Source organism: Taurulus bubalis (assembly GCF_910589615.1).
Source record: "Taurulus bubalis genome assembly, chromosome: 2".
NCBI lineage: Eukaryota > Metazoa > Chordata > Actinopteri > Perciformes > Cottidae > Taurulus > Taurulus bubalis.
In genome coordinates, this window is record NC_136590.1 from 10,276,244 (window position 1) to 10,296,597 (window position 20,354).

At 42.3% G+C, this 20,354-nt stretch overlaps 3 protein-coding genes across 5 annotated transcripts; 1 reads left to right on the forward strand and 2 right to left on the reverse strand.

The window, feature by feature from the left end:
* Positions 1-124: 124 nt before the first annotated feature.
* Positions 125-1,911, reverse strand: LOC306753457 (tetraspanin-21-like; the record flags this gene model as incomplete). The annotated part of the gene is made up of 4 exons (XM_079237322.1): positions 125-271; positions 774-863; positions 1,252-1,440; positions 1,855-1,911. The coding sequence occupies 4 exons, from the start codon at positions 1,909-1,911 to the stop codon at positions 125-127; spliced, it is 483 nt and encodes a 160-aa protein (XP_079093448.1).
* A 3,276-nt stretch (positions 1,912-5,187) lies between these two features.
* LOC306751772 (myosin light chain kinase, smooth muscle-like) lies at positions 5,188-14,141 on the forward strand. 3 transcript variants are annotated; one of them, XM_079235406.1, is made up of 18 exons: positions 5,188-5,293; positions 5,722-5,888; positions 6,670-6,816; positions 6,963-7,115; positions 7,249-7,383; positions 7,808-7,861; positions 7,957-8,087; positions 8,210-8,366; positions 8,541-8,852; positions 8,927-9,026; positions 9,154-9,357; positions 10,077-10,294; positions 10,957-11,080; positions 11,626-11,778; positions 12,131-12,260; positions 12,432-12,513; positions 12,675-12,815; positions 13,391-14,141. In XM_079235406.1, exons 1-18 carry the CDS (start codon positions 5,277-5,279, stop codon positions 13,594-13,596), a joined length of 2,631 nt encoding a protein of 876 aa, XP_079091532.1. In that variant the 5' UTR covers positions 5,188-5,276; the 3' UTR covers positions 13,597-14,141. The 3 variants fall into 3 exon arrangements, with proteins under 3 accessions (XP_079091532.1, XP_079091534.1, XP_079091533.1); XM_079235407.1 differs by lacking the exon at positions 5,188-5,293 and having other exon boundaries at positions 5,618-5,888; XM_079235408.1 differs by lacking the exons at positions 6,670-6,816; positions 6,963-7,115.
* An 80-nt stretch (positions 14,142-14,221) lies between these two features.
* Positions 14,222-20,113, reverse strand: coasy (CoA synthase; the record flags this gene model as incomplete). The annotated part of the gene is made up of 9 exons (XM_079237426.1): positions 14,222-15,303; positions 15,422-15,568; positions 15,833-15,930; positions 16,139-16,223; positions 16,317-16,381; positions 16,570-16,759; positions 18,665-18,796; positions 19,104-19,318; positions 19,429-20,113. 9 exons carry the CDS (start codon positions 20,111-20,113, stop codon positions 15,172-15,174), a joined length of 1,749 nt encoding a protein of 582 aa, XP_079093552.1. The 3' UTR covers positions 14,222-15,171.
* Positions 20,114-20,354: the final 241 nt, after the last annotated feature.

Below are 20,354 nucleotides of genomic sequence, written 5' to 3' on the forward strand. Positions count from 1 at the left end.
CAGGTTGTTCGTCATAAATGTATCAATGGCCTTGACACAACCCTGAGGAGGACCACACGGCCATTAAATACTCATTTGTTCACAGAAATTAAATGAAATGTCTGTGAACTTGAAATGAGATTTCTCAGCAGACCTTTCCACGGACGTTCTCCTTGTCCTGTCCACAATCCGGACTCTTCACCACGCAGCAAGAATCTGGCACCGCATCATGGTTCTCCCAGCCCGCACTGGTGGTCCAGTCAATGGGGCCGTTTGCACCACAGCACCCGAACTGTAACATGGATTACAACGCACAAAAAGTGCACTAAGGCCACTTCTGGTGTGTGTGTGTGTATCTGTCTATACACGGGTCAGCATAAAACCAACTCACAGCACATATTGGCATGTCTTTTAAGAAAAGTGTGTATTCCACTTTCTAAATTAAGTGTCAAACAATCATCTGTGTACAAAAGATGAAAATGTTCATTATTTACAAAAACAATTGAGGAGATATTGTTCAGTATATAACTGTTTCTCCAGTAATGATTGACTGAGCACTTTACTATTATCAAAATATTTTTTTAGACAGTTTTGGGAGCATTTCTATTGCCTGTCGACGGCTGAGACGGTGGCCCATAGCTAACAGTGCTAACAATGCACACAGCTAAAAACTATGGCCAACGTGCTGTCAATAGTGGCTTCAAATATGTATATCCCTGCATGGATTCATTTAGCCTCTCTACAGTTCATCAAGCGTCTCTTGCAAACACAAAACATAAACCTCCGCTGGTCACCTTGTCCTGAATTCCATCGATGGCTTTTCTCTTCTCTGGGTTGTATTCATTGATCACCTTTATGGTTTTGTTGTTGATAATAATCTTCATCTTTAGGAGGACAGTTTAAAGGGAGAATAAAGAAGAGCACCAGAGCTTTACTTAATGATAAAGAAGCACTGGAAATGTTTTGACCTTGATCTCAGGATTTAAGCGTCTCACCTGGTTGCCGAGCAGGTAAAAGACAGTCCCTATGCTTATTTGCAGAAAGATAATGATGATCAGGATACTTATGAACTAGTTCATGGAGAAACAGAGTGAGCAGCGTTAGAGGTCATATCTCATATCAAACACATTGCAACAAAACTGTCAGTGACACATTTCTGAAATATTCCTGGTGACAGAACCGTCTTCATTTAATCTGAAACTGAAAATAATAACATCCAACATCGTCCCAAATGTAGACAATCACGTCATTATGGAGCATTATGTTACTTACACAATACACCATAGACTTGTTGTAAAAGAATGCCCCCAAATGGCCCAACAAAGAGATGAGGGTTATAGCAACACCCACTGCAATGAGGACTATAGAGATTTTAGACAGGCTCGCTATTGCAAAAGCGCCCAGCAGCGAGTAATTTGAGTATTGCTGTACTCCGATAACGATGAGAGCGATCCCAGATGCCTGAAAAAGAAATTGAACAATGGGACATTAATGCATAGTGCTTATACAGCAACATTAAACCAAATTCTGCTGCTGATGTCGTGCTAGTTCACTGCCAAGTGTGGAACTAAACCATTGCAAAAAGGAAGATAGAGGTTTTGTCTAATTATTTGCTGAAAGATTTAGGTGGTACTAAAACTTGGATGTCTACAATGCACACATATCAATCCAAAAGGAATACTGTAGAAGCAGTTTAGTATGAACCTGAAAATCATGAAGTGGAAGTAGATTTTCTTTTGTTCTACTACCGCTAATTAATGTTACTTTATTTTTTAAATTTATTTTTTCCTATTTAATATTCACACCATCATTGCTATCAATCCTCTTATGTACCAAACACTTTCGTACATTAAGAGAATTATTCACATTACTTACCGAGAAAAGCGCATTGAAGAAAAAGAAGCAACATCTGACGCTGTAAAACATGCACATTGTTGGCACTTGATTTAGGATATCCAAGTTTGTAAAAATAAATAACTAAGGACAGAGACACAGCGGCAGACGTTCCTCAGTCGAAGTGGAAGAGATACAGACTGAGCACCTAAATGCCATTCAGTAGTGAGTGTGTCATATGAAAATGAACAGGTAGTCTGATAAAAGTTCAACTGATATGGAAACATAAAGTCCCTGTTACACTATTTGAATAGTATCAAGTGTGAAAAGTACCATAAAATATGACAATCTCAATATGGGGTTATAGCCTCTATATGCTTTGGGAATATAACGTGAATATTGGCCCAGTGAATGACCTTCTTTTTAAAATATAAAAATAACTATAATCTTTCGGACTCTCACTTTAAATGCACCAACGGCGGTTTGCAAAATTCCTGAAGGGTCAAAACAAAAGCCAAAGCTCGGCATCATGGGAGAGGCCTTATTACATGTCTTCAATAACCGAGAGAAGTATATGCTGCATGTTTTAAAATTTGTAATTTAGTCATGCTAGCTGTGGAAAACTTTGCCCTATGTAGTCTTCTGAAAGTAATCGGTTTAGAGGAGGATGGTTGAGGCAGAGAGTGTTGTACTTATAATTTAACTTAAATGTGTCATTTTTCCCCAATATAAATCCCTTTTACTGTATCTTATACGGTATTCTGTCACTATGCACTTGACTGTGGTGTTCAAACTCGCAATTAACTCTTCCAGTAAATTCCACACAAAATATTTGATAAACATACAGAAAAACATCAAGAGAATATGAATCTTTATTCTCAAAGAAATATAGAAATGCTGTCTCTTTCTGCCGCAGTTCAAAGTGCCTGGGCACTTGGATCCGTCTACTGGAACTTGCTTTGGGGCTTCTTCCATCCTTTTGAGGACCGAGCTTCTCCACCAACATGAGCAGCAGCAGGGAGCCTAACCCGACTCCACCGGCTGGAAAAGGACCGAGGCCTCTGGCTGCGGCACAATAATCATCGTTTTCACAGTCGAGTGAGTGGCTGGGATGCTTGTGACACACTGCCAGTGTCTTCCATTCTTCACATCTCTTTCAATCCATTCATGTCTATTTGTATGTACATCACCTCAAAGTTTTTATCCGACCCTTTTTTGCCTGCTTTCTTAGAGCACACGCCAGGATGCATCGGGCTGTGAAGGACCATGCTGCTTTCTAATTTCAGACATAAAGAAAGATATGCTTGTTCTTATTTGCATGCAAAGAAATGCATGCTGAAGAGACAGAAGATGAATCATTTAGATTACTGCAGTTGAGCTTTAGTTCTCATAAATGCAGTCTATTTTGTTTTTTTCAAAAGGTTGACTGAGCATTGTTGTGGATTTGTTTGACAGACTTGCTCATTTCTGCAATGGGAGGTGTACAACCACACATTTTAAATGTAGTAATGTACAGTAGTATGGTATGTGTTTGGAGTGGTTTGTGGGAACACGATAACACAGCGACTGCAATGCATGTCTTGAAAGATTTCATGGGAAAAGGAAGTAAAGTGATTAGCATAGTTCGGGAATTAGAGAGAGAGAACATTGTTTTTCCCACTCTTTGCTTTTCCTGTTTTGAATTCCACAAGACTTGGTAAAAACCTTGTACGATTTCCGCCCGATAAGGATAAGTGTTGAGGAAAGAGGTGGGGTTGTGGGGCTATTTTTTTTATGTACTATTAACAGCTTGTACAATAATTACTTTCTAAAATAAAAAGGTTATGAATACTGTAAAAAAGAAGTTCAACTGAATCCATTTAAGTCTATATAATATCCTGACGTATTTTTTTACCTTATATGGCTCGTTCTAAGGAATGTGCCAAAGCTTAGAGGGCCTGGACTCAGCGGGAGCAGCATATTTTTCTAGGGTGATGTCATGTGTTTTGATGTTCTTTTATTTATTATCTTCAGACATTTCAGATCCGACTCATCGGTTATTTTGTTTGGATACTGTTTATTCCATGCTACCTTTATCATCCAAGTGCAGGATCTACATTTTTTATTAATAATCAGCCTGAAAAGGAATGTGATTTTACAACTGCTCTCTGCCTTACATCAGTCTTATTTATTTCATGAACCACATCTATGTAAACTGTGCATGTGTGAGCAACATTTGTGACTTGTCTTTATATCTGAGAGCTTAGAAGTAGACCGACTGAGTCCGTCAGCCAGTAAACAGTTAAGCTTTGCTCCTTATCTGGTCCATCAATCAACATGCTCTCGGGGCCAGGGGACATGTTTGTAGTCTTAAGTAAATGATGTGCCTCCCACCATATGGTACTATATACACAGACCAGTCCATGCAACTGTTTCCTTACATTCTTGCACTGATCACTATTGATTGAAATGGGTCCATTTGAAACCACAACATGTTACACATTTGTTTGAGGGAGGCAATATTATGCAACCGCTGTTATTGTAGCATTGTGTGTCATTTGTTTGTCTTAATAACTAAATCAGCAAAAAACGCATCATTTGTTAATTCCACATGTCAATGCTAAAATGTAATATTCATTTGTGGTTTATATCAAAGCCATACATTGATACTTAAATTTGACTTCATCCCATTTCTATATGTGGTGTACCTTGTTCTTTGTGGTGTTTTGTTCATTTTGAAAGAACAGAACAAACATTCACAAAAATCCTCACTCCCATCCTCATTAACATAACATTCTCAGAAAAAAGAAAAACTTAACAAACATAATACTATTATAAAAAAAGTGAGTCATTATCGACTATAATTAACTAAAAGTGACAAATGTAGTAGACGATGTATAACGGCACATGGTCTATTGTACTGAATAATATAGACAAAAAAATAAAAATACAATATAGTTTATTTTTATTGATCCCATGAAATAATTGTCAACAAAACTAAAACTTACAATGAGCAGCCATCATAGAAATGCACATCGAAGACCAAATATTGTATTCACAGGATGGAAAACTACTATCTCCACTTTGCATACGGATAAGAGAAAACCAGTCTGCAGTCTACGATCACACACCTTGGAGACGCACCCAGCCAGAAACCAAATCTATTCACATCGCAATAGAATTAAAGTCATCTCAATTACAAGTGGGGATTACTGTTTGTGATCACATGATCCCACTTTCATTCAAAGCCCTGGAAATGAAAGTCCCTTCAGTGATTTCTCTACATGCTGTCTGTTGCACAGCAGCAGAGTGAATGCACACAGAAAGCTGCCCTACAGGCTCCTCTTGATTCCTGCGGTGACTCTGGCAGTGTTGCTCAACCTAGTGAGTGTGTAAAGGGAATAGGTGTTTACAGGGGGTAAAATGGCTAAAAGAAGCTGACGGCGGGAATGTGTAAGTACGTTCCAAGAAAATAAGCAGTTTTTATGAGGAGAACCTGCAGGTAAAAGATGTGTTTTATACTTATTTGGAGTTTCTTTTACTACTATCCACGGCAGTGTTCTTTGTTTTTCATCAGCCGGAATGTTTTGTCACTCCCACACATTTCCGGACTCTCTGTTACTTGTTTTCTATCACATCTGTCTCTCTCTCTTTGTTCTCAGTGCCGAGGGACAGTGGGGGCTAGACATGTGTGTTGTTAATTGTCCTTCCGGTAAAAAGAGCTGTTTCCTAAGAACTGGGGGGCTAAGGGTGGGTAGTGGTTTCCGAAGCTGCCTGAAAACAGGCTCCTCCTGTTAGCATGTCAGAAGATGTGTGAATAGGCACAGGATGACTGTTCAACACATCAGCTTTAAATACTCACACCACACCACACAACCGAGAGAGGAAGAGGAGGCCTGACGGATGAGGGGCTATTCCATTTCTACTTAGGATGGATGAAGATGGCGGGAAGCCAAAGACCTTCGTGTCTACTTTTCATTTGGCCCTCAAACCTCAAGCCAGAAGTATCTGTGTGGAGAAGCAAAAAGACGATGAACCAGATGCAAATAAGAGGATTTTCATGGGAAACAACAAACTGGGAGTCTCATCAGCAACAGGTAAAACTAAGAAGAACAGGAGAAACGTGGCTTTTTAATGCAACACTCACTTTTACTTGAACAGAATTGAAATCTATTCATAACATTTGCACATCATTCCAAGCCTCAGACCCCTGCAGCATATTATTTTGTTTTACATCTTTTTTATTAACTTCAATCCTTAACGTGTGGGCATTGCAAAAGCCTATCAGGGGAAGCAGGAATACTGAGAACTGTTAGATTGCACACATATGTTATGGTTAACTCCCCTCGGGCTGCTTCTCAAAATGTTAGTTGGGGTGCAGTTCTTTATGGGGTCACGATCATTGTTAAATGTGTTGTTCTTGTAGGGAAATATATTGAGGCACTCAGAGTACAAACTTTTACACTCCCAAATGTAAACACACCAAAGTACATGTGTGTGTTTGCACACTTCATGTGATGGGAAAGTCTTGTAAACACCATGTCAAATTCCCAACGCTTGAACTCACAACTAACATCCTCCAGTAGACACAGCAACAAGAAAGTGTTTATCCAGAATGCAATGCTGCTCTGCCTGGAGGGGAAACAGATGAAGACTAGACATCCACATCAGTCAGCACAGCAGTTCTTATATTTTCAGACTACATTTACATCTACCAGACGATATATTTAAAGTTTGTCTATAGTTTGATCCGTTACAGCATGTCTGGGGCCCTAAACCAAAATATATTGATGAATGACATTTCCTGGTTGGTCAGCGGGAGAGGAAAGACTCATCTGAAAACAAACCCACTGTCCCAAACTTCTCCACTCTGCTTAGACTCCAGACTGACACCCGTCCAGGCGCTAGAGACGCCCCACTTCAAACAACCACTCAGGGACTGTACAGTCTGTGAAGGAAGTGATGCTTCTTTTCAAGGTGTTATCTCAGGAAGTCGACCTCTGAGCGTATCCTGGCTACACAATGGTAAATGTCTGATTACCAAACATTCAAAATGTCCACCTCCTCTCCATTATGAGTAAGGGCCACAATATCCTGCAATTAGAAGGATATTTAATAATCACCCTTAATAGTGAAAACATGTGTGTGCCCATTCCTATTTTGCCATGTAGGTAAGAGGGTGCACTCAAGTAATACATCCTTCCAAAATGGTGTTGCCAGTCTGATTCTGACTCAGTGTTCACATGGAGATGCTGGGACGTACGCATGTGAGGCTGAGAATACTGCCGGGAAACAGTCAAGCAGCGCTTTGTTACATGTCACAGGTAAAGCAGGGGGAAAGCGTCAAGTTAGACATTCCTCACACACATCACATACAGTACCAACCCGTCCTTGAATGCATCGTACTTACTCGATCTGCGTTCAGTAAACCTGTTTCTTCTTTGTTTCTGAAAACAGCAACAAAGGAAGTCCTTAGAAGAAGCAGTCATGAGCTCCACAGTGAAGTCACATTCAAGGTTGCGTCACCCCAAAACACTCAATTATCTTCAACTTCTAAAGAGAGATGCCAGCACACAGAGGAAGAAGACAAAGGTATAAAACAAACTTTTGTTAAGCTTCCTAAAAAAAAGTGTAATGTTACACTCATGAAATGCCTGTCTTCATGCTGCATGCTTAAAAAAATATTCTGTAGAGATAATGCAAATTAATCATAAATGTGCTGAAAATAGGGTGAAAGGAAGTAGCAACAAACATGGATAGTGACATTAAGATTTTGAATGACAAATATTTTTGTTTCGTTAATAAACATACTTATTGTGTCTTCAAACTTCCTCGCCTGCCAACCAACACAAATGTTTGTGCTGACTAAAAATGGAGCCACCCTTTTCATTCAAAAGTGCAATGCATTGTTGATCGCAGTGCCCCTGCAACCAAACATGACTGCTCGCATGTGATTGGTTAGATTCTTCTTAAACCTGCCTCAAGCACACACCTGTAAATCCACCTTCTTCTTCAGCCTCCACAGCTAACAGAGACATCGACCTTCCAACAAAAGTCTCCTCCTGCAAAGGTAAGCAGAGGGCACCGCAACATGTCAGCTTGAAAATGTGTCGTGCTTCATGTGGACATGTTTTTGTTAATTAAATCAACTCTGCTTCTCCCCAGGACCTCCTGTGGAGTTTGTAGATCCACCAGAGCAGGTGGAGGTTCGAGTAGGAAAGCAGGCCCGACTACACTGTGAGTTCAGGAGCAGCTCTGTCCCCGTGGCCTGCTGCTGGATTTACAATAAAACCAAGGTAATGCTAGTCCCAGTGGTTCTTAGTAGTGTTTGATGCGTTACATTATTTCCTCACTTTGAAATTCTTCACAAGTAAAGGCTCATGTCTTGGTATGTACTTCCACCATGCTTCCTCTTCAGGTGGTGGTAGGAGGTCCGAGGATGTCCGTCCAGAGCAGTGAGACGCGAAGCGATGTGGCGATCTCTCAGGCCTGTCCAGAGGACGCAGGCTCGTACACCCTCATGGTACGAAACGTAAATGGCTCTGCCCAGCATACCGTCTCCCTCGGTGTCATAGGTAAGACCCACTTCATTAGTTAGCTATGATAGAGTCCTGCAGTGACTTGAGATGATGCAACACTGGTATTGGTTGAAAACGCTCCGAAAAGCACCAAATGACACTACCTGACTCACCTGTTGCATCATCCTTAGTATTTAGATGAAGATATATTGTTCTTGAATCTCTCCTCAGATCAACCCGACCCACCAGCATCCCAGCCTGTTATTTCCCAGCTGTCCACTGAATCCGTGGTCCTCTCCTGGACGGGTCCCAGCTACGACGGAGGCACAGCCGTGCTGGGCTACAAAGTGGAGGTCCGACAAGAGGGCCAGGACGAGCCAGGGAGCTGGACTGAAGTGACAAGTCGTTGTAAGAGCACGACCTACCACGTCCGCTCCGGCCTGGAGCCTCTGGGGCAGTACCGCTTCCGTGTCAGAGCCTACAACTCAGCAGGGGTCAGCGAACCAAGCCAGGAGTCCGAGTGTGTCAAGATGGAGACTAAAAGTAAGTGTTTTTATTTGTAAAATGTTTGAAAAGAGGAAGGATGTGGTTATTGACCTGTGTATATTTGGTGTTAGAAGAAAAAAAGAAGGAAGAGCCAGTGTCGTACATCACAGTGACCATTGACACCAAGCACAAGGCCAAGGACCACTACGATGTGCTTGAGAAGCTTGGAGTGTAAGCATGGAGTTTTTATATTCTAAACAAACTTTTAACAGATGAACAACACTTTAAATTCTGATGTATGTTGACTGTAAATGAAAGTGAGGTCAAGTTGTAGTGCTTTTGGATTGAACATTTCTAGTGGGAAGTTTGGCCAGGTGTTCCGGATGTCCCACAAAGAAACGGGTCAAGAGGCTGCAGGGAAGTTCTACCGAGCCCGAACCGCCAAGGAAAGAACGGCCGCTCGCAAAGAGATCGAACTAATGAACAGTCTTCACCACCCAAAACTGGTCCAATGCCTGGCTGCTTATGAAACACGCTCTGAGATGGTCATGGTCATGGAGTAGTAAGTAATGGAGGAGTGGAAAGGTCACTTTGCTCTGGTAAAATCATTGTGTCTCTAGTTTCATTGCACAGGGACACTTGTTGCTATCGTGTAATTTAGTGGATGTGTTTTTTGAGACAAGGTTGTGATGTGATTTTTAACACGACTAGTACAAAAAAAGGGATCTTAATTGAGACCAAATGCCAGCTAAGCCTATTGGAAAACATTTAATTAAAAAAAGAACATGTTACTGCAATGAATTTGTTTTTAGAAAGTTTTTCCTTCAATTTCTTTTTATTTGTAGCTCTACGTGCCTAAAGACTACATTTAGTAAAATAAAATCGCTGTACTTCAGACCATGTGGCGCACAATCAAGTATATGAACTCTTTTTTTTTTTTTCAAAAATCCTGACTTTGACTATTGATAAAAGCTATGTTTTTTCAAGTAATCTAAAATATCAAAGGTGTACTATAAAATACTTGTCCAAAGTATGTCCACAGTGGATTTCAAGACTTTAGAACAATCGCAACAAATGTTTCGGCATTTTCCCCTCTCATAATAAATATAGTCTTTGGACAGAAATGGGACTCTGTATGATTTGATGGATGTCTTTTGTGTCAACTACCATTTGTAGAACTAGACTACATGACTTCATATTGATAGTCTGCATCAGATATTTTCACTACAGTCCAGGCTGTTGTGGAAGCACGGACCTGAATGATGTTTTGTGTCTGCCCAGTATTGCGGGCGGGGAGCTCTTTGAGCGCATCGTGGATGACAACTTTGAGCACACGGAGCCCACCAGCGCCCGCTACATGCAGCAGATCCTTGAGGGCATGCAGTACGTTCACAAGCAGAATATCGTCCATCTGGACATCAAACCAGAGAACATCGTCTGTGTGGATACAACTGGCACACGGATCAAGATCATCGACTTTGGCTTGGCGAGTGAACTGGGTGAGTCTCAAAGTGTCTCAAGTCCTAATGTGTAAATTTAAAGCAATAATGAAAATGACTTTTCTCATGAACATGTATTATTTTTTTAAAAATAACTTTGCAGTTGCTCACTAGGGACGGTGAATAAATCACCCAGTGTGTATTTCTTTCAGTGACACATCTGGTGTGTATTCCAGTAAAAGTTACAATCTAGGGAAATACAAGGGTCCAACATTCAAAGTTGGCCAGCCTTGTGCATGGAGAGTAAAATGCTTCCGGCTATGGTTCACATACATACACTAAAAATAATTTTGGGCTAAAAACATCACGTTTCAATATATCTTTTGATTTTCCAACCCCTGAATGTGGGTTTCCTGACAACACCGTAAGGTCAACACAGGGTCACTCATTTCAATACAGGCCCAAAATAACTAAAGCGGACATGGACTGTTTCTAAATTCCTAGATTTACACAATGCCCTAAATCTTTAAATAGACAACTACCTCAACTCAACAAATGCAGCAAAGCTGTGAAGCCAATTCAGGCAGTAAATTTGGTGATGCTCCAGCAGCTGCATCTCCAGACGGTGGTCTATTTGGAGAGGACTGTAGCCATAAACGGGCAAACACAAAACATTCAGGGTGACACTTTTTAATTCTTACTCCTGCCTGCATGTTCGTCAGAGGAGGGCACACCTCTGCTGGTGATGCACGGCACGCCAGAGTTTGTGGCCCCGGAGGTGATCAACTATGAGCCCGTGGGCCTGGAGAGTGACGTGTGGAGCATCGGAGTCATCTGCTTCATCTTGTAAGTTGAACAATGGCTATGGTGGTTTAAATGGTTTCAATTGTAGCCAACGTAACATACTCTGAAGAAAACAAATGCAACTGCGGGATACTTTGTGGAAGTAAAAATGATAATACAGGAGGGCCTTTCAGATTCTTCCTAAAGTGTGGGACAGAAAGAAACGCCTTAAATTCCCATATATATCCTATATTTATTCTTTATTCATCCCATTTAAATTTGTTGAATACTTTAAAGTAAAACAAATGCATTTCTAACTTACGGTAAATTATGTAAAGGATTGAAATGTATTGATGTAAAAACTAATATCTATCCAGGTCATTCTACAAATTAATATATTGCGCCATCTCCTGGTGGTGTTGTATTACTACAGTCCCTTATTGCTACTTTAGTTGTACAATTCTGTACTGTGGGCATACATTTGAGGGAATAACAAACTCAAGACAGTTAATTTATCCCCAGGTCAATTTAAAAAATAAAATTGTTAATGGTTATAAATATCTTAACACAATACATTGTATTCATTGTTGCATTGTTTTGTGGCCTAGGCTCAGTGGAGAATCTCCCTTCCAGGGGAACAACGATGCTGAGACTTTAGCTCTTGTGACTGCTGCCCAATTTGAGTTTGATGAGGAGAGTTTTGAGGACATCTCTGATGAGGCGAAAGACTTTATCAGCTCCCTCCTGAAAAAAGACCGGAGGTTGGTCTGCTTTTCCCTTCCTATTTTTATGAATATGACCTCTACTATGATACATGTGCTCACAAACTGCTTGGATTCGACTGAGTACCACGTTGTGATACAAAGAGAGTTTCAAGCTCAGTACCCATGAGAAGCAGCTACAAGAGTATTCTCTCCAGTAGATAATGTCCCAGCACAGAAGCTATGAGCAAAGTCTTCCGTGTGACATTTCCAACCATCTGCAAAAAAATGTGCAAACCACATGGCAAGTTCTGAATATTGTTCGGGGAGAGCCAAGAGTTTATTTATGCAGATAAGTCACGGTCAGCTCAGGAGACTGCCGGCATTTGACAGCCTTTGCTTCTCCCTCTAGATGCAGGTTGTCATGTGCCGAGGCCCTCGCACACCCCTGGATGGTCTCTTTTACCCCAATGACCCGCAGACCCACCAAGTCTCTCAATAAGGGGAAGATGAAACGCTTTCTGGCCAGGCGCAAGTGGAAGGTAGCATTAAAAAAATTCACTGAAAAACGCCCATAGCCCTGCATTAGACAGATGAACCATTTCCTTATCAATGCTTCCCTGTGATGACCTTTCAATCCTTTGTCGCGTATAGACCTTAACATGGTTAATGTAGTTCGTCATCCTGTGCCATTTGTCCTTTTAAACTTCCAGAAAACTGGCAAGGCTGTTTTGGCCCTACAGCGGATGGCTAATCTCTCTAACAGGCCAGACTCTCCTGGCAGCTCCTTAGAGGGTAAGACCGATAAAAAAGACACACAATGCCCTCCTATGTCCTGCAGCTACATGCATATGGCAGATGACGCACAGTTTCCGATTGTCACTTCAAGTTTACCCTTTTGTGATCTGTAAAGCCTTGTTTCTGTTTTATTCATCATCATCCTGCCTCTCATCCAGAGCCAGGCTGGAGCCAAGAGGCAGAGGAGGCCATCCAGTCTCTGGATAAGCAGCTTCAGAGTGAACCTCGCTTCCAGCAAGCCCTGAAGGACGCCACCCTCCCCAAAGGAGCAACTGCTCGGCTTACGTGCCTCGTCAACGGTAGTGCCAGAACTGTGCTGTTCTTCATTAAATAATGCCCTGCCACTTTCTACAAGGGAAGCAACAATGACAATGTGCTCTGAACAGCTCTACACTGATAACAATGATATTTTGGATTTTAAAAAATTACTCTGCATTACCTATTTTTTTTTGGGGGGGGGGTTATATTTTCAATTTTGGTTTAAAGTGAACATTTTTTTTTTTTTACTTTATTTCAATCCAAATATTACTTTGGTCAAAGAAGAAACTTTATATTCACACAAAGTAAAAATATAGCTTATTTTAAAGACAACTTAATTTCTTTAGTTGGAAAAACTTAATATTTACTATTGCATCCAAGTATAGTAGAATGAGACCTTAACTGAACTTAAATATTCCTCTCAACTTAATTTAAAACGGCTTCATCCAAAACATTTTGAAAAGCAACTTTAATAGGCTTGGTAAATATCAAATGCTTTGTTTGTTGAATATTACGACTATCATACATTCCATTCAGAAATTTTATGTTTGTATATTTGATTATATAATGTCCTGTGTTTTATGCTCCCGATTGTGAAATATTGTCTCAATCCCAGGTTACCCGCAGCCGGAGGTGAAATGGCTTCAGAATGAGAAGCCGGTGTCTGGATCATGCAGAGTGACAATGGAGCAAGATGAAGACGGGCTCTGCTCCCTGGTTCTGGCTGATCTGGAGCCTTCTGACTCTGGGGTTTATGTGTGCAGGGCCAGCAACAAGCTAGGGGAAGGAATGTGCTCTGCCAAACTGAGAGTGGAGATGTGATTGTGGGGGGAAAAAACAACTTTGGAAGGAATCTTTACAAAGCCTGGACTTTGACAGATGGACCTTTCTTCACTACCACACAAAAAAGGCTGCTTCCACATATTTTTAAGGCAAAAAGGGTGCGTCTTCTACCATCACGGGGGTGGAGACGCATACCCAGAGCCCTGCAGCCGCCAGTTACTAGTGCACTTACCAAGTCGTCTTCTTTCAGTGTGTAGTTGGCATGTTCAGCTATGCAAAGTTTAGCTGCACAGAAGCAAGGTGATATCACGCTACTGTGGCTGAGCACATCACCATTCACACTGTCACATGAAAATTGTACATTTTGCACATTTCAATATTGTTCATATGTAAACGTTTAAAGACATTACCATTAAATACAAAAAGTTGGTGAAAAGGGATTTTTTTTTCAGCGTTTCAAACCGATCAAAATTGTCTTAGCCATTTTGGTTTAAAAAAAAAACATGCAGCACTCTTTCAACATTTAATTGAATGTTACGCCATTCTTATTTAACTATTCCACTGAATTTCCAGAGGACATTAAAGATACTAAGGTTTTCACCAACTGTATGACCAAATGCCACTTTATTGAACAACCAGTTATATAAAGTATTTTATTCATTTGTAAACAATGGTTTATAATTGTAGGCTCGGACATGGACTATCATGCGCTAAAAGCATGATTTTAGTTTCCACTTGGCTGTCCCTTATGTCTTTTTCAGGGACGCTCAGACGGGTATTTATGAATATATAAGTGAGCTCGTTCTTGGATTTCAATTCAAGATTTTAACATTTAATTTATAGATTAGTCTCAAAGATATACAAACCTTTATGACTGCTTGATTTTTCTTTATTAGTCATGTACAGTTTCACTGTCAATCTTTCGCAGTGCCCAGTGTATTTGAATGTGACACCTACACTTATATTACAGAATATCCTAATCTATTGTACATGCTTCTGAAATACAATATAGTGTGTTTGGTAATAATTCCTCATAAGATAATTATAGTGAATTTGTGAAAAACATTCTCCCACCACAAAACCGTAAAGATGAACAACATATAATCCTATGATTTGACAGTGGAAACTAGTACAATATTTCTATTTGGTACCTTCCTTTTCCTCTAACCATCAGCTGCTTTTTAGATACATTCATGGTAATTATACTTGGAAGACTCAAAGAGAACAGAACTTGTAAAATGCCGTCGGCTGATGAGCAACCCACAATAGACTTTGCTGAGAGTTTGTCTCGAAATGATCTGGGACTGCTGAATGTTGGGCATATCGTTTCAGCAAAGGTAACGATTTAAAGTCGTGCCATTCATTAAAAAAAACATCTTTGGACATTTCATTCTTATGATTTGATTACACTTCATTAATTCCAGCTTTCAAATTCCAAAATAATTTAGTTCGTCCAGTCTTTCAACTAAGCATCTTAAAATAAAACTAGTTTAAAAACCTGTGCTCAATTAGGCACTGAGTCTTGGTAAAAGAAGTGAGAGAGCTTGTTGGGCTGCACTGACACAGAAACCGCGCTCACTTCTTTGTAAGGCAGTGATTCCTTCTGCGGATCAGTCATTTGTCCTTGGGCCGGACGCATGCGTGTTCTCTATGCACAGGCCACTGCTGAGATGATGTAGTGGCCAACGCATGTCCCTCTTGTCTCTGTTGTATCCTCTTCTGAAGGAGATTCCAAGCTTTCAGTACCTTCAAAATAAAAGACAGTGGAAGAATTCTCAGTAAACTATTTTGTATTTAACAATCAAGTTATTTCATGTATTGCAGATGTGCAGAAGCTATACTAATAGCAAGCTGAGTGTTCAACCTGTTTCTGAGTGACCTCCAGCTCCCACAGCGTGCTGAGCACTACGTTGGCGTGCGCTACTTGCTTGCTGCTGGACCACTGGCTCTGCAGGCGACGCAGGGCATCTTCTGTGGTCAAACCGTCTCGCTCCGATATCCTTAACACCGCCTGAGTGGGGAGGCAGATGGGTTAGAATAACAAGATGAACGTATTGTGTTAAAGCCAGTGTGTGTAGAATCCCAAACTTTGGATTTTTAGCGCCCACCCATTATTTTTTTTCCCCAAAAAGCAAAATATGGATGACAACAATGCATAGTGATAGCCACACACCTCAACCACCAGAAATGTCACAACTCCCCTCGGGCTCGTCACCTTCACATCGTTACGTGACTGTGTTTGTTACATTGAGGACTGCAAGTACAAGCACATTACCTCCTCCTCAGGGATGATTGTGACCCAGACCTCGTGGACCATGTCTGTCCAGCCGGCCTCCTGAAGAACGGCTGCATCCAACACGCAAACCTGCTTACCTGCAAAAGATCACATGCACATTGTGGAAATCTCTTCTGGTACAAAGCGACGGCACGGTTTCTTTATCATCTGCGCCAGTGTGATCAGTACATTAGTCATATTAGATCAGTACACAAGACAAAACACGTTAACAAACAGCCTACACCCACAAATACATGTTGAGTTTTGAAGTACTACGTTTTAAACACTTAAAAGTTCATACGATACCTTCCTCTCTGGCTTGGCTGATTCTGTTCACCACCAGAAGTGCAATCTCAGGCCATACAATATCCGTCAGTGCTTTTAACCGCTCCTGCATGAAAAACAGCACCTTTGGTGAATTGTCTGTACACAGTGGCGTATTCCATGTTGTGATGTGCCAAAACACTATTACTTGTCCTATTACCTGCTTTCCAAAAACCTTTCTTCCTAATGCACGTCTGTTGATGGTTTTATCTTCGTTCAAAAGATCTAAAAGTGACAAAAAAAAACAACTAATTATTGCACCGCAACACATGAGATTTCAGGTTAAAAAAAAAAATCAAGCCAATGCAAAGATGCGTCATAGTCCTAGAAGTAAATGGATAGAGTACGAGATATAAGGAGATGCATCTCCACCCACAGCCAAACCTGTCCTCGGCACACAAAGGTTTCCTCACCTGACCCAAATTCTTCAAGCACTCTGTGGTAGGCTGCAGTGCCGGGCTGGTACACATCATGGCCCAGCTTGTCGCAGTCAATCCGGACGGCACCCAAAGCCTCCAGCTGGCTGGCTATGGAGCTCTTTCCACTGCCGCTGCCTCCCGTCAGGCCAATCACGTATGGGAAGGGAGCGAGATGGAACGTGTCCTAGTGCAGAGGAAACCGTGGATACAAGGGCCGAATACTGCAGCACTAAACATGATAGCATCAAGAATGTATGGGTGGAGGTGATGATAGACGATGACACGAACAGCTCCTCAAACAAGTCAGGCCTGCTCAGAGATAATCTGTAATGATAGTCCACTAGCAAGGACAAACAAAGAGAATGAACACAAATGATATCCATTTCAGACTCTTTATAGACATGATCTGATCCACACCTTCTTTTCCAAGAAACCTGAAAACTAAGGAACTGGTCTGTCTACTCCCAAAGTTCAGAATTCTCCGCTTGGTACTTCAAAAAGACATTGCACTTTGGCATATACTGGAAAGAAAAGCTACTAACTAACAGTTAAACATTAAGAAGTTTCTCAAGACGGATCTGTGTGCTTGCTACAAAATGCTCTCTGTCACTTTTTGTATGAAAACACTATTCCTCATCTGCTCAAATGCTGCGAGAAAACGAGTTGCATGTTTTGCTTCAGGCAGTGATGCTGTTCTTAGATTTTAGTTCAGCTTTTAACACAATCATCCCCCAGCAGCTGATACAGAAACTGGCCTGTCTAGGCCTGAACACTTCGCTCTGCAACTGATTGCTGGATTTCCTGACCGGAAGACCACAGGCAGTCCGGGTCGGCAGCAAAGCCGGATGTGTGCTTCACCTTGCTGACCCACGACTGCACACCAACACACAACAGCAACCTCTTCATCAAGTTTGCGGACGACACTACTGTGGTGGGGCTCATCAACCACAACGATGAGTCAAACTACAGGGACGAAGTGAGCCAACTGGCCGCATGGTGCAGAGGCAACAATCTCTCTCTAAATGTGGAGAAGACGAAGGAGATTGTTGTCGACTTCCGGAGAGCCTCCACCCAGCACCCTCCACTGGCTATCAACGGTGCTGGTGTGGAGAGAGTGAGCAGCACCAAGTTCCTGGGTGTGCACCTCAATGAGAACCTCTCCTGGAGCAGCAACATCACAGCACTGGCCAAAAAAGCTCAGCAGCGCCTCTACTTCCTACGCAGACTTAAAGGAGCCAGAGCACTGGTGCCCATCATGCACACCTTCTACCGGGGAACCACCGAGAGCATCCTGACCAGCTGCATCACTGCGTGGTACGGCGGCTGCACCGTATCCTGCCGTAAGACCCTGCAGCGTATAGTGCGAGCAGCGGAGAGGATCATCGGTGCCCCCCTCCCCTCCCTCCAGGACATTTATAACACACGCCTGGCCCGCAAAGCACTCAGCATTGCGGGCGACTCCAACCATCCCAACCACCGCTTCTTCGGCCTCCTGCCTTCTGGGAGGAGCATGAGGAGCCTCCGGGCGAGAACCAGCAGACTAAGGGACAGCTTCATCCACCAAGCCATCACGATGCTGAACTCCCTCCCAGCACTCCCCCTCCTTCTTTCTCTGCCCTCTGCCCCCACAAACTCTGGACAATGCCCCCCCCCCACATGCACAAAACCAAATGGCACTAGTCACTTTTACAAACTCTTACATTTTTAAAAAAATATTTTTTTATATAATTATTTATTTTTATCTTGTATTTTGTGTTTCATGTTTAAATGCTGTTGCACCAGGGATAAGAGGGAAACGTAATTTCAAATCTTGAATACAAAAAAATGCAAGTTGGAGCATGCTTTGAAAAATTACTTTTTGGTGGCTGGAGGCTGTGCAGGGCTTTTTCAACATTTGAAAAGGAAGAATTATTACGTCCCCCTAATAGGTATGATAACACTTTTTAATGACATTTAGATATGGAAAGAAAGAAAGAAAAAAATATATTTGAATTACATATATTATTTTTGTTGTTTTCTTTGGATTTCCGTAATTCTGCCATAATACCACTATTTATATCCTCTTTGATTTTGATTTGAAATGACCTACTTTTGGCAGGGTAAGGAGGGTACCCAGCAAACGAGAGCGTAGACTGGAGGAGCTGATCTTCTCCTCCTCTGTCCCAGTGTGATGGGCATCTTTAAGCAACTGGATCTCATGAAGGATGAGAGGAGGAAAGCCCTGATTTAAGAAGCAGAGAACACAAAACATGAAATATGTGCTCATGTGTACCCCGGGATTCCTGTATCTGGAAAAACAAGTTGTACTGCTGTTTTAGGTTACAAATGTGCACTAGAACTATTTCCGGTGCTTTTCTTTACACTGCAATTCTTAAAAGTAAAGCTCACTGACTCTCAGAATAGAACCTGACATGTTACTTTTCCAGTGTATACTTTTTCATGTATTAAAAAAACAAAACACAGTCCTAACAACTGGGAAAAGTCAACGGGGGAAAGGCGCAACATGTATCGGCGATTTCCTGACTCACGTTCTCAATGCGTTTCCTGTTGACAGCCTCGCCTCCCCTTCTAGTCTCCTCGCTGACCACAATGCACTGCAGCAAGGGGTCAACCACAGAAACTCCATAGGGGTCATTAAGGGGCACAATCTCCACCTGCAGTGAGGGTTTGATGTCTTGCAGGAACTCCTGTAATTTCTGGGCCCGCAAAGAGTAGGGCTCGACCAGCTCCTTTAGCACTTTCCCTTGAGCCGGGAAGAAAAGGATGTTAGGGGGAGGCATGGGCAGAGCTACCTTCTCATCATTAGCCTCGAAGAAATGACACGAGTACACATTCCTAAAATGAACAACTCACTTTTCAGCATTGCTTGGTCACACACCCCAATAAGGAACCTTCTATTGGCTAACAGGCATGAGATGTTGAGCAGCGTCCTGTGGGCCCCATGGAGCCGGTCAAACGTCCCGCCTACCACCACGTCACTGTAGGTCTGCAAAGGTTCTGCTTTTTCTTCAGGCTCTTTCAGCCCCTCCTCGGTCTCCTGCAGCCTCATTAGCTGTGGATGAAGCAGCACGGAGGGCAGGCTGGGGCTGCAGACGTAGCAGTGGCCAGTGTACCTCTGCAGACACTGCGTAACCTCATGGGACTGACTCGGGTTCTGCAGAGGAAAGTCTGTCAGCACCACCTCCGGGGAGTGAGCCAGAGATTGCGGTGTGGGGAAGGGGCAGTTTGGGAGCGTTGTCCCGCTGCAGGCAGCTGACTGAGCACGGACATTGGTCAGCAAAACACGAACATCCAGGTGCCCGCATATGTCGGCTGCGTTGCTGTAAAGGCGGGAAATGAGCGTAGACAGGTCCACTACCGGTGGAAGGAAAACTGCTGGAGGCTGGTTCCCACTGCCCAGGTTCAGCCCGGGGTGGAGGTGGACGTACAGTGTGCGCTCCACGAGCTGAGCAGCTGAGCTGAGCACTGGAGCGATGCGCAAGGGGAGGGTGTGGAGAGGAGACGTCAGCACCAGGATGCCCGTGCTGAACATGGACATGTTACTGGCTGATGTCGCAGGTAATCGCTGTAGTCACAGTATCTGCTGGGTCACCGTTATAGAGTGCGTAAACACTGGAAGGAATGGGAAGTGCAAGAAAAGTCAAAAACAGCAGCAGAATACGTGGACATTTGAAATAGCTGCTATGTCCAAAAGACAGTCAAGGGGCAAGTGACAAGGCAGTCAGACGAAACCTTTCAATGCTGAATGCACGCAATCAAAATGAAAAGACATGAACAGG